The sequence below is a fragment of the Oncorhynchus tshawytscha genome, linkage group LG04 (assembly GCF_018296145.1).
Source record: "Oncorhynchus tshawytscha isolate Ot180627B linkage group LG04, Otsh_v2.0, whole genome shotgun sequence".
NCBI lineage: Eukaryota > Metazoa > Chordata > Actinopteri > Salmoniformes > Salmonidae > Oncorhynchus > Oncorhynchus tshawytscha.
This window is the reverse complement of record NC_056432.1, coordinates 69,570,737-69,585,987: the sequence shown is the minus strand read 5'-3', so window position 1 is coordinate 69,585,987 and position 15,251 is coordinate 69,570,737. Positions and strand designations below refer to the sequence as shown.

The window sequence follows — 15,251 nt, the reverse complement described above, 5'->3', positions numbered from 1 at the left end:
CACTAGGCAATTCAGTTAAGAACAAATTCTTAATTTCAATGACGAAAGATTTGTACCTTGTCAGCTGGGGGGTTTGAACTTGCAACCTTCCGGTTACTAGTCCAACACTCTAACCACTAGGCTACCCTGCCGCCCCAAACAAAGGGATATTTATTGAATACTTATTCACTCAAGACATTTCAGCTTTTCCTTTATTTGTAAACATGTTTAAAAACATAATTCCACTTTTACATTATAGGCCAGTGACAACAAATCTCAATTGAATCAATTTTAAATTTAGCTTGTAACACATCAAAATGTGGAAAAAGTCTAGGGGTGTGCTGAAGCATTGAATAACCATTGAATAAGTTAACCATTGAATAAGTTGTATTGCAATAAACTGAGCGAGAATGAGACAATGAATATACTATTAAATATCAGTCTTAAAAAGTTACAGGTTTATTTTATTATTTTCATTTTATGTAGGCATGTACAGTGTGTTGGGAGAGAATATTCAATTATTCTTAACTGTTCAATAATTGAACACCAGCCCATCCCTTATTAAAGCATGTATATTGATCTTGAGATGATAAAAGAGCATAAAAGACCATTTTGGAATCAAAGTACCTTTTGTGTTGGATCCTTTGGTTCAGCTCATGTCCAGTCAGAGTCCAGTCAGGATTCTTATGGTGTCTAATAGAGACACTGACTGGACTTTCACTACTAGACCATCCTCCCTGCACACGTCAGCCTTCTAGTGGTCATGGAATATTGTGAATGACACAAAAAGTCAAGCTTAAATACCCAGGGCCATGCCCTTTATTGAAACATGCTATACCTGGGACTGGCAAGGGTTAACATGGGGCATGTCTACCAACAAACAGTTCCACCCTGTTACAATCATGTGGGAAGAGAAACCTTCACTGTTTTTCACAATTGTTTACTCTGGATTTCATATCAAATTCTCTAATCATTTATAGTTTCAAAATGACTAAAGGTTGTCTCCCCCCAAGTGCTCAATTACGGGATTTTGGAGTCATCTGGGAAAGTCAGGAATTCCTTTTTCTATTCATGTACATTTGAAAACCTTTTCCAAGAGTCAGTGAGGAACATTTTGTAAAGGATTAATGTGTGAGGCCTTGATTACGTTGAACAGAACAAGACAGAATTAGCATAATAGGCCCTATTTCATTCTCTTTGAAGTCCAGAGTATAGCATAACAAATGTATATGAACCAGCAGCCAAACGTCAATACATGGAAATGCCACAATCCTCAGTGGATGGTCTTGGGTGAATTTCTGCAGGAGGAGGAAAAAAACAGCCCATTTATTGCAAAATAAGCAGAATAGCGGATGTGATGGGTCTTATACCCACCAGGACTAGCAGGCACTCTGGGGCCCACACTCCCACTCCTCGAGATGGCATGGAGAGAGAGGAGATGTGGCAGATCCCACTGTGGAGCTCTGGGAGGTGCATCCCCTCTCACAGGTGTTTTCAAAGAGTACCATGATGCAGACAAGTGTATGTAATTACTCTCCAATTAAAGATAAAGATCTCACAAGGGAGGTGAGAGCAGTCTACTGGACCACCAGCCAAAGGAGCATAGCCTATAAGCAAGATACCAGTACATGCTTAGCGAATATGTTAGAACTGTAGAATTATGTATAGGACTGACAGAACAATTGCAATTGGTTCTAGTCATGACTTTTATATAGCTGACCTTCCATTTACAGAACATGTGAAAAAGTAAGTTACAAAAAGCTTAGATTCATAATTCCATCAGCTTTGATTCATAAGTTCAATGCCATGTTCGTCTCAAGAGGTTTATTTTACAAAGTAAAAGATCTTTGATTTAAAGATATAAATTCTATGCTTCAGATACACCAATGCTATTACTACCCACCTTCCCAGTTGAAAATGTAGAGACACGGAATAGAAAATACCCTTTAAGAAGGAGAAGCTTTGAACTAAAGAAACATTTCATGTTTTTTTGTATTGAAAGTTCGCCTCATTTGGTTTGAGCCTGTAAAGTTGGATTCCCTTCTCAGATAATAGAATGAAATGTAACAGGGCAAAGCAATCAATAGGAATGTTCAAAGAGAATCCTTGGAGCTGTGATGAGGCTACATTTTGTACTTTTTGGTCAGCATGAAGAGAAGGTTATCAGAACTGGCACAAGATAAAGGGTTTTGAAGATTCCAACACAGTCAACCATATTATTCAACTGTCATCCACAGAGTAGTACAATTATTAAACTGACGCAATAACATATGATTTAAATTCAATACAGTACAATAGGCTATAAGACCAAAGAGTTTTGGGGGTTCACATTCTCTGAATACCTCAGTATATCATTATCATTTTATAACGGTTATAATGACTACTGCATGAGTCTGTTGTCTGAAGACAAAACATTTGATAAGGCAAATGTCATGTTAATATCTTTAATATTTACATTTGTAATAATTATCATTGTGCAACCTGCCCAAGCCATCCAGAAAATACTATGTTCAATGTTATTTTCCTCCCAATGTTGTAAGCAAAAATAAAAATCCATTTGGCAAGCCCTTAAGAGACTGGCAGTGCTAGATACAAACACAAATTACATTTCAAGTGATTTGGTGTAAGAATATCATCTGAGTTTTGACAAAAATACAATCAACATGACACATGTTCAGTACCTTATCATGTTCATATCGACCTTCCAGTTGGTGAATACTCTCATTAACTTTAAAAAAACAAATACAAGTTCCCTCCAAATTCAGATCACACAGCAAGACAAAACCTTCTCACCTTGAAAATATCTCTTTCAGTTCTTCACTATGATACAGTATAATGCTAAAAGTACAATAACATGTATAAAACCTTTTCTATTATGGGATTAACATCTGCTAGACACTTCCAAAGTTAATATGCACAGCAGCTTTCACGGCAGACACACATTTTCTTAAGAAAATAGTTACTTCATTTTTAGCTCCTAAAAATGCATCAGCGAGTAAGTCCTGCTGCGTGCTACTGAGGGCAGGTTAAATGTTCACTAACACTCATCTACTGTATAACAGTGTAACCGTCAGCACCAAACAAAGTCTTTCTTTCCTCAAGAATCCAGGTTGTATTGTCATCATGGAACAGCACCTCAGTGTCCAGAAAGCACATTGGCTGAGGGAAAATCAACAAAACACATCAAGTTAGTTTAGGAAGACTGAGAAATTCTAGAAAACCAAGCAGAATGGAAGGAAATGAAGAATACATTCTTAGCTGGGATCCAATCAAACAGTATTAGCAGGGTTTTAGTCTAGTAAAGTAGAAATATATATATATATATATATATATATATATATATTTTAATCAAATACCATGGTCTTACTGAATACCAAAGGACAGTACTATACATGGGTAAAGGTTATTAACCTAAAAGCATCCCAGCCACAATGAAGATGATGCAGCAGAACTCACCACAACATAAAGTGCATCATACAACACACCAGATCTTTAAAAGGGAATATTAGTCTCATAGGAAACCATGAGAAAACTACCTTTTTTGAAAGCAAGAAAGACAAAACCCCCAAAACCCAAGTGACCATACACCACATATGGAATTAATGGATCATTGTACCTTACTGGCTCGACTGTAAACTCTACTTCCAGACTCATATTAAACATCTCCAATCCAAAATCAAATCTAGAATCGGCTTTCTATTTCGCAACAAAGCCTCCTTCACTCACGCCGCCAAACTTACCCTCGTAAAACTGACTGTCCTACCGATCCTCGACTTCAGCGATGTCATCTACAAAATAGCTTCCAACACTCTACTCAGCAAACTGGATGCAGTCTATCACAGTGCCATCCGTTTTGTTACCAAATCACCTTGTACTACCCACCACTGTGACCTGTATGATAACAACACCCACCCGTAGCACACGTTCCAGCAGGTATATCTCTCATCATCCCCAAAGCCAACACCTCATTTGGCCGTCTTTCCTTCCAGTTCTCTGCTGCCTGTGACTGGAACGAATTGCAAAAATCGATGAAGTTGGAGACTTTTATTTCCCTCACCAACTTTAAACATCAACTATCTGAGCAGCTAACCGATCACTGCAGCTGTACATAGTCCATCTGTAATTAGCCCACCCAATCTACCTACCTCTACCTCATCCCCATACTGTTTTTATTTTATTTACTTTTCTGCTCTTTTGCACATCATCATCTGCTCATTTATCACTCCAGTGTTAATCTGCTAAATTGTAATTATTCACTCCTATGGCCTATTTATTGCCTACCTCCTCGTGCCTTTTGCACACACTGTATATATACTTTCTTTTTTTCTACTGTGTCATTGACTTGTTTATTGTGTTATTGGCTTGTTTATTGTTTTACTCCATGTGTAACTCTGTGTTGTTGTCTGTGTCACACTACTTTGCTTTATCTTGGCACGGTCGCAGTTGCAAATGAGAACTTGTTCTCAACTAGCCTACCTGGTGAAATAAAATACAAATAAAAAACTACATTGTGAACTGGGAAACATTCTCTGCTCTCTGTCTTTCTGTACAGCATGTCACATAGTGGAAGAATTTTATGTCATTTTTTCCCTCAAACTCAACTCACATCACAACAAACTTGAAGCAACTGAATGAAATGCTACAGTGTACTGTTAAACCAAGCGGTGAAAACAACAGTCATACAACAACATCATACTGTGTGTGAGACTGATTCAGCGAACACCGTTTGTTTAGTTTAGAACACATACAGGAGCTGTATCTTTAGGTATCCTTTGGAAACAAACATAGCTGTTGTTTACTCTATAACTATTTCCTTTCCAAATATATATGTATGTAAGTGCAGATTGTAGGCTTGGCTGTGCATACTGAACCATCTCCAAACATATTGTCTGCGTCCCAAATAGCATCCTATTCACTACATAGGCCCTATGGGTCCTGGTCAAAAGTAGAGCACTATATAGGGAATAAGGTGTCATTTGGGCATTTCCAAATGTCCACACATCATAACCTCTGACCCCGACCCTTTCAGGTGAGCAGCACACATGGATGAGGAAGGAAACAGGACAGGGTTGTTGATAGACACCAACAAGGTGGAAGACACCAAATATACACAAAGACATGCACACAGTCCCACACATATTGCAGAGTGCCATGGATAAGGAAGGGGATCGGGTTAGTCGTCAAGGATAGCCAACAGATGGTGCATGATTGAGCCAGTACAGTAGAGAGCCTGAGAGTGCCACAGGCCAAAGTTAACTGGACACACTCACACAGTATCATGATCAGTCCCAATGTGTTTGCACATTAAAAATAGTGTCACTTTAATTTTTCTCCCTGTTCTACATGTATTGGTGAATACTGTTAGCAGTCTACAGATGGTGGGATAATTGGTGTTGTGGAATGCAGCTGTGAACACTTGTTCCACTGTCAAGGTGCTGAAGCAAAAGGTGTCTCATTTCTTTGTTAATTGCACACAATGCTCACGTAGCTAGTGGCATTTGATGCCCCCTTACCCTGCCCAACACACATTTTAGATAAAGTTACAATAACAATTTACAGACAATTAGCACATTGAGACTAGCTGGCTGCCTGCAGATGTGTAGGTATGCTGACGGTAACGAGACGGGTGATCTACTACCTTCGGAATTACAACACTGCAATGATCATGCAGACAGAGAGGTGTGAAGCAGCACCCATGTTAGGGAGAATTAGTGAAGCCTCAATCCCATTAGCATGCTGTTAGTCCTTACTTTGTTTTCTCTGATTAGACAAACGAGAAGTGAAATCCGTTGCTTAGAGGAGGAGGAGGGGGAGGTGCCTGAGAGACAGGAGGAAGAGGAGGAGGAGGTGGAGGAGGAGGTGGAGGAGGAGGCACGGTGGGGATATTAGGTTGCAGTGGTACTACTGAGAAGTAGATACAGGGAGAAGAAGAAGAGGAAGACAGAGAGGAAGAGGAGAACAGGACATTAGTCACATTAGGAGCAGCACTGACAAATCCAAAGGCAGTGTTGTTTTTAAGACCACTTAAAGCGAGACTGATTCAAGACCAAGACCGGAGAAAATTGAGTCCGAGTCAAGACCATGACTGGGAGGGGGGCAACCAGAAAAATGCCGGGAAGGTGGCGACCAGAAAAAATGTGATTCCAATTCAAGACCATGGTTGTAATTGTGTCAAATCGCAACCATAATTGTCCAGTATTTCTGTGTTGATATTTCAGAAGAACATATGGATGGTGTAGACATTCAGAATGTAGTATTTGAAAGAAGTTTCCTTTTATACCAAAGAGTTGAAAAAAACATTGATTTGGTCTGACAAGATGCCTCGTGTGATGTATTCTGACATTTCTCTATGCTGGAAAGATTGTTAGAATTGTTGACTCTGCTCTTCTGTGCATATTAAGCTCCATCACATCCTGATGTTTGAGTGTAAGTCTGTGTGACAGAGAGAGAGAAGAGAAAGAGAGAGAAGAGCAAGAGAAAGAAAGAGAACGAGAGAGGAGGAGAGAGAGAGACGCAACTCATCTAAAAGGGCTGCTACTGATGATGCTACTGGAAGAGTGAACCTGCTTGCTGCAAGGTAAAGATGAAAAGTGATCTGGGTGTCTTTTATGAGGGTTCAGAACCGTGTTCAAAGAGCCAGCTACAGGAGGATGCAGTTGAGAGCCTGAGCACAGTCTTACTGGGTCATTGATCAACCTCACAAAATAGCCTCATCAAGAGAATCCTCCCCGTCTGAAAGATTAGACACGGATCGCAATTATCTCTGTCTTTACTCATAAGGCCCACACTTATAAGAAATAATATTGAGTTATTAGGAGATGAACGGCCTGATAGCGCGGCTTTGCACCTTTCCCCTCCCTTCCTCCATCATCCACAGAGCACTCTTGAAAGCGAGCTACCCTCTGTTTATCCCGTCTTCAGCTATCCAGAGGATGTCAATGTGATGCAAGGTAGATTTTACTGATATTGTCAGACACATACTTGAAAGATAATCATTTCTGAAAGTGTTTAGCCCTGACATGACGAACATCCACACAAGAGCGTCAGTCTCTTAGAATATGTGCATGAACCAAAAAGGGGAGGACTAGGTACTCAATCATAAGTATAGTTATTGGAAATGACACATGATTGGCAGAAGTTGTGCATGAACCAAAAAGGGGAGGACTAGGTACTCAATCATAAGTATAGTTATTGGAAATGACACATGATTGGCAGAAGTTGTACCACCAAGTTCATGTTTGACAAGTGAAGACTAAAACGTAATGTGGAAGTTTGTAGTGAGAAGATGACCAGTTATTCAGAACATTCATGCATGTCTATCAACACCTTCTACAAAATATCATTTGACGTTTGGAAATGTTGGAAACCTTTTATGTACACAGATTCACTGAGTCACTGAGAGCATCAAACAGTCCTTTTCTTTTATCCCATGCAGTCATGACTTTCTCCCAGCCTCTGATACATTAGTGTTGGTATTACTGCAGACTAGATGCAGAGTGTGTGTTGGTATTACTGCAGACTAGATGCAGAGTGTGTGTTGGTATTACTGCAGACTAGATGCAGAGTGTGTGTTGGTATTACTGCAGACTAGATGCAGAGTATGTGTTGGTTTTACTGCAGAGAGTGTGTCCAGTTGTGTGTGTTGGTATTACTGCAGAGAGTGTGTCCAGTTGTGTGTGTTGGTATTACTGCAGAGTGTGTCCAGTTGTGTGTGTTGGTATTACTGCAGACAATGTGTCCAGTTGTGTGTGTTGGTATTACTGCAGAGAGTGTGTCCAGTTGTGTGTGTTGGTATTACCTGCGACCTGCTTGCTCTTGAGGGAGGCCTCTGAGGCCAGGGCGTAAGACATGGTGATAATCCTCTCCTGCTTCAGTAGGGCTGAGTCCAGACCCACCACCTCTGGCTGGTCCACCGCCACAGAGGGCCCCGCCAGGATCTGAACACTAATCACACAGACACACACACACACCATTACACAATGAATTGAATGGCCTGTCAAACTGATCTTCCATATTGGCCCCGTGAGTAGTGGTGGTGCTGTAATATACCTGGACTTGGCCAGAATGTTCTTGATGCGCTCCATGTTGCGATGGCGAGCCTCCACCTCCTGAGGGCTGAGAGGTTCCTCAGGCTCTGTGTCTATGTAGCGCTCAGGGATTAACACCTTCTGAGGTTTGGCCAGCTACACACAGAGAAACACACACAGTAGAGGTTTCCTGCTAACAGCTATTCGACTCTAGTACCATCACTGTAGGGATTAGGGAATATAACCATTGAAGCTGAAAACAAGTCTATTCAATTGTTTAAACAACATTGTGAAAGTACTAAGTCCTTAATGAAATGTTAAAGTGACCAGCTCTGACTTGGTGAGGTTTGATGGTGGAGGTGGTGAGGGTCAGGTTGTACCTCTCGGCTGAGGTCCAGGTCATAGTCCAGCGTCTCCAGGTCCACCTCCTGGGTAAGTGTGGACGTGGCTGTAGAGCGGAGGGTCAGCCACTCATCTGACTGGGACCGAGGTCTATCACTGTGCTCTGCTGGACACTCCTCCCCCTGGACCACGCCCCGTGCCTCCTCCCCCTGCACCGCCCGCTCCTCCTCCCCCTGCACCGCCCGCTCCAGCAACTGCAGGTCAAACTCCTGCTCTCGTCTCCACTGGAGGAGGAGGGGTAGACAGACATGACAGTTACACGCAAACACTACTGCTTCACAGACACAACAGTTACACACCAACGCAACCATATTGCTGCTTCACAGACACAACAGTTACACACCAACACAACCATACTGCTGCTTCACAGACACAACACCTACACACCAACACAACCATACTACTGCTTCACAGACACAACAGCTACACACCAACACAACCATACTGCTGCTTCACAGACTCAACAGCTACACACCAACACAATCATATTGCTGCTTCACAGACAAAACAGTTACACACCAATAAAACCATACTGCTTCTTCACAGACACAACAGCTACACACCAACGCAACCATACTGCTGCTTCACAGACACAACAGCTACACACCAACACAAGCATACTGCTGCTTCACAGACACAACAGCTACACACCAACACAAGCATACTGCTGCTTCACAGACACAACAGCTACACATTAATACAACCATACTGCTGATTCACAGACTCAACAGTTACACATCAATACAACCATACTGCTGCTTCACAGACACAATAGTTACACATTAATACAACCATACTGCAGCTTCACAGACTCAACAGTTACACATCAATACAACCATACTGCTGCTTCACAGACTCAACAGTTACACATCAATACAACCATACTGCAGCTTCACATACACAACAGTTACACATTAATACAACCATACTGCAGCTTCACAGACTCAACAGTTACACATCAATACAACCATACTGCTGCTTCACATACACAACAGTTACACATTAATACAACCATACTGCAGCTTCACATACACAACAGTTACACATCAATACAACCATACTGCGGATTCACAGACACAACAGTTACACATCAATACAACCATACTGCGGATTCACAGACACAACAGTTACACATCAATACAACCATACTGCTGCTTCACAGACTCAACAGTTACACATCAATACAACCATACTGCTGCTTCACAGACTCAACAGTTACACATCAATACAACCATACTGCTGCTTCACAGACTCAACAGTTACACATCAATACAACCATACTGCTGCTTCACAGACTCAACAGTTACACATCAATACAACCATACTGCAGCTTCACATACACACAGTTACACATTAATACAACCATACTGCAGCTTCACAGACTCAACAGTTACACATCAATACAACCATACTGCTGCTTCACATACACAACAGTTACACATCAATACAACCATACTGCGGATTCACAGACACAACAGTTACACATCAATACAACCATACTGCGGATTCACAGACACAACAGTTACACATCAATACAACCATACTGCTGCTTCACAGACACAATAGTTACACATTAATACAACCATACTGCAGCTTCACAGACTCAACAGTTACACATCAATACAACCATACTGCTGCTTCACAGACTCAACAGTTACACATCAATACAACCATACTACTGCTTCACAGACTCAACAGTTACACATCAATACAACCATACTACTGCTTCACAGACTCAACAGTTACACATCAATACAACCATACTGCTGCTTCACATACACAACAGTTACACATTAATACAACCATACTGCAGCTTCACATACACAACAGTTACACATCAATACAACCATACTGCGGATTCACAGACACAACAGTTACACATCAATACAACCATACTGCTGATTCACAGACACAACAGTTACACATCAATACAACCATACTGCTGATTCACAGACACAACAGTCATACACCAAAACAACCACATTATTAGTCCCCTTTCCAACTGTTGACTCAGGATTTGTTGCTACAATTTCATGGCAACATCCAGTGTGAGACTCTACAGATGTTGATTTCTTCTTCTCTGTAGCTATACTGTATATTGTACATTTTCCCTTTTTCAAATAAAAAAAAGGTGATATTTGTGTGTGTGTTTTCCATTCAAACATACATACAATGGCATACAGCATAAGAAATGCAACAGTATTCTCCACAGGCCAAACCACCAGCATGTACAGGCCTGTTGATGGGGGTGTGGTGCACATGCACGTGCAGTATGTGAAGTCCTAAGCTCTCAGACCACAGCATGCATCACTCTACTTGTGCAGTCAGTGATTAGGGAGAAGATGAGGAGGAGAGAGGGATCCATCTAGCTACATTCATTTACATGTACATATTGGTCCCAGGCATCATTGTGCTTACTAGACGAAAATAAAAATGCCCAGTGCAGTAAATACCACAAATACATATTTAATACACATGCAATGAAGAAAAAACACATGGCAAGCATGCATTTATTAGGAATATTTGTGTTTATTTCTTATTTGCAAACCTCTACATTAAATATGTGGAGAAGAGGGAGGGAGTTTAGTGATCCTCCATTTGCAGATTAACAGAGAAATAATATGCTGACTTGAGTTCTGATACGACTGTAAATGATTGGCACAATGGATACATGTACTTTACATTAGGCCTTGCTGTATGTAGAGTCCGTTAACAAGGAGAGATACGTGGTGGTAAGATCCACAAGTCACCACAATCAGAACTGCATTCACACTGCTAAAGTCACGCCGTAGAAGCTTTTACTCGTATACAAAGACTAAACGACTAAAACGCACAGCATTAGACAGATGTTGCATCGTATCAAACGACAAGGCACATGAAATGTATAATGTGATGAGTCAATAGATGATGTTAGAAAATGTTTCATCCAGCAGTCTATATCCACACTGATCCACTCTTTAAAATGGCAGTGAAAATAAACAATGTAAAAAGTCTCGTTTTTTTAATCTGCAGGATTATGTATGTTTTGTCTGAGCAGCACAATGAGACCTGGTTAGAGAATGACAGACCGTTCTAGAAGAAGGGTATGAGGTTAGTATCTTAGCAGTGGGCTGCACGAGTGGACTGATAGGAACACAGACTGAAACACTGTCATGGAGCCTGAGAGTAGGTCAAACTGCAGTTTAGTCAGGGTGGGACAGATTGAGAGAGTTATTAGCTGCTGTGTGTATCTCCAGTATTGAGGTAACATTAGAGAAATGCTGAGAGAACACTTGTTGTTTGGCCAGGGGTGGGTGTAGGGAGGAGAGAGGTAATGGCTATGGGCTGTTAATGCAGCAGTAGGGATATGATTCAGTGTAGCACAATCAATCAACTACAATCAACCCCCACAAAGCTCATTTACTGAAGCTGCATTAATGCATCAGTGTTTAGTAATAATAATTCACAAAGATTCTCACAAGCTAACCAACAAAAAGCACTTTGACACAGTTAAAGATGGCCGACATATAAGAATGCCGTTTCCATATCTCCCAAAGCCTTTAATAGAGTTGAGGAAGTGAGGTTAATCATTACCATGATCACTATCATAGCAGAGTCTACTTCAGTAGAGACAGACTGTAGTCTAAAATGCATTATGTGAATATCTCTCAATCCTTCCAATCATTTTCTTGAGATGGAGTCAAGGACATTTGAAATCAGGGGCCCCGCCTATTCTGTCCTTTCTGTTATTGCATATTCATAGCCCTTCACTTCCTAGGTGAGAACACCAGGAGTTCCACCTGCATCTCTCACCTCTCACCTCTCACACAATCACAGCAGTCAATTCTCACACCCACTTACCTGCTGCACCAGCTAGTTCAGGCCAACTCACACACTCAAACTCACATCAACGGCACTATGAAAACCCTACGCAACTGAAATGTATTAGTGGTCGCATGCATTGTTACTTCTGCATGCATTGTAGCTGTAGCTCTAATCGTCATGCTTTAGGCGTGTGAGGCGTAGCTCTAACGTACTGAGCCCAGGTCTGCGGAAAGCGGGCGTTGCTGTGATGATGAGGAGGAGGAAGCTCGTGATGAAGAGGCCTGGCGTTCTCCTTGACTCAGGGTCCTCTTGCGCTGGCGGACCAGAGCTTTCTGGTGCCTCTTCATCCTCTGCAGCTGCTCCTCAGCACTCATCCTCCCCCTGCTCTGCTGCTGCAGCACATCCCCAGAGTACAGACGCTCCAAGGCACTCTTTGGTCTCTCCTGAGAGGAGGGAGGGAGGGTATAAATTAACACAGCTCACGACACCAGCAAGAGAGAGCGGGAGGGAGGGAGCAGGGGAGAGGATGGCAAAGGAAGAGGGGGAGACAGAGAGGGAGAGGGAGAGCAGGAGGGAAAGAAAGGAGAGATTAAAGAGAGTTTAGGTGCCACCATAATTTTACATTAGATCAAGATGCAAAAAAGTCTGGGAGTTTTTAACAACGAGAAATTTAGAATGTTGAAGAAATCCCATTAAAGTGGATGTTTTTTTGGGGGGAGGACAAAAAAAGGTAATAGTTTAAAAAGTATACATTTGATAAAAAGCTGTATACAACACTATTCCAGACTGGTATGGGGCGGCAGTGTAGCCTAGTGGTTAGAGCATTGCAGACTGAACGAGACAGAAAAGCAGACTGAACCAGGTATTCCACTAGGATTTTGCCTCTGCTTAGCTCCATTCTGTATCTTTGAAGTAACTGTGTGTATTGAAACACCATCCAAAATGTAATTCATGACTTCACCATCCTCAAAGGGGTGGCAGGGTAGCCTAGTGGTTAGAGCATTGGACTAGTAACCGAAAGGTTGCAAGTTCAAATCCCCGAGCTGCAAGGTACAAAATCTGTCGTTCTGCCCTTGAACAGGCAGTTAACCCACTGTTCCTAGGCCATCATTGAAAATAAGAATTTGTTCTGACTTGCCTGGTAAAAAAAAAAATGTTTGAATAGGGTTTCTAGCTTAATCTTGGCCTGCACTCCCAGACGATGAGATCTCGGTCCATGTTGCAACATTAAAGAGGTTCTCCTGTATATTTTTTAGCCAGTAGATCTGAAAGCTGCGCTCACGAGCCAAAAGTGGTCCCAGAAAATTGTGTACTACGAAACATACACTGTATATACAAAAGTATGTGGACATCCCTTCAAATTAGTGGATTCGGCTATTTCAGCCACACCCGTTGCTGACAGGTGTATAAAACTGAGGACACAGCCATGCAATCTCCATAGACAAACATTGGCAGTAGAATGGCCTTACTGAAGAGCTCAGTGACTTTCAGCGCGAGACTGTCATAGGATGCCACATTTCCAACAAGTCAGTTTGTCAAATTTCTGCCCTGCTAGAGCTGCCCCGATCAACTGTAAGAGATCTTATTGTGAATAGTATACGTCTAGGAGCAACAACGGCTCAGCCGCAAAATGGTAGGCCACACAAGCTCACAGAACGGGACTGCCGAGTGCTGTCCTCGGTTCCCAGACTCATTTTTGAGTTCCAAACTGACTCTGGAAGCAACATCAGCACTGTTTGTCGGGAGCTTCATGAAATCGGTTTCCATGGATGAGCAGCTGCACACAAGCCTAAGATCACCATGTGCAATACCAAGTATCGGCTGGAGTGGTGTAAAGCTCGCCACCATTGGACTCTGGAGCAGTGGAAAAATGCATTCTCTGAAGTGATGAATCGCGCTTCACCATCTGGCAATCCAACGGACGAATCTGGGTTGCCAGGAGAACGCTACCTGCCCGAATGCATAGTGTAAACGGTAAAGTTTGGTGGATGAGACATAATGGTCTGGGGCTGTTTTTCGTGGTTCGGGCTAGGGGGTGGGTGTTCCAGTTAAGGGAAATATTAACACCCCAGCATACGATGAAATTCTAGACGATTCTGTACTTCCAACTTTGAGGCAACAGTTTGGGGAAGACCCTTTCCTGTTTCAGCATGACAATGCCCCGTGCACAAAGCGAGGTCCATACAGAAATGGTTTGTTGAGATCGGTGTGGAAGAACTTGACTGGCCTGCACAAAGCCCTAACCTCAACCCCATCAAACACCACCCAACATCAGTGGCCGACCTCACTAATGCTCTTGTGGCTGAATGGAAGCATGTCCCCGCAGCAATGTTCCAACATCTAGTGGAAAGTCTTCCCAGAAGAGTTGTGGCTGTTATAGCAAAGATGGGATGAACTCCATATTAATGCCCATGATTTTGGAATTAGATGTTCGACGAGTGTCCACGTACTTTTGGTCATTTAGATATGTGCACCACATCATTGCTATTTCTCAGGCTCTGCTGTGTGTGCATCTTGCGGTCGTGGCTAGAACTTGAATTTCTAGGGAGCTGGCCCACGTGGGGAACGATGTAGGTAAAATGTCGCAGCACAGCTTCCAGAATATGTTTTGCTTTCAAACTCAGGATTTCGTGGCGAATTGAACTAAGTCATTCTTCTCATATTATGCATGTATGATCTACATATTGACACATCAAGCCCAAAGCAGGGAGGTTTAAAAATACTTAGTGGTCGCCATTGTTCCGGAGCTTGTCTTTAAACCAGTCATTCATTAGCATTGCATAGGCTGTCTTGCACCCCCTCAAGTTGTAGATGATTAAAAGGCGGCTGAAATTCCTGATTTGGCCTCGTTTGAGATTTGGTTCATTAAGAAATGCTAGCGGCCATGACTGAATTTAAAAGTGAGTTGATTTCGGGGTGTAGTTTGATGTGGGTGTTTTGTGTGTGTGTGTGTGTTCGCAGGTGGAAAGAGTCCAATTCTTTCGCCAATTAGCTTAATCCGGCTGGTGTACGACCGTGGCAAAATTGGGTTGACTTTGG

General features: G+C 42.1%; 1 protein-coding gene across 1 annotated transcript in view; it reads right to left on the bottom strand.

Moving 5' to 3' along the window:
* Nucleotides 1–416: 416 nt before the first annotated feature.
* The window catches only part of LOC112247419 (pleckstrin homology domain-containing family A member 7), a 162,701-nt gene continuing 147,866 nt past the window's right edge, over nucleotides 417–15,251 (bottom strand). Inside the window, 5 exon segments of the mRNA XM_042321141.1 lie at nucleotides 417–3,138; nucleotides 7,778–7,923; nucleotides 8,029–8,162; nucleotides 8,387–8,632; nucleotides 12,425–12,655. Coding sequence (XP_042177075.1) covers nucleotides 3,116–3,138; nucleotides 7,778–7,923; nucleotides 8,029–8,162; nucleotides 8,387–8,632; nucleotides 12,425–12,655 — 780 coding nt within the window. The 3' untranslated portion in view covers nucleotides 417–3,115.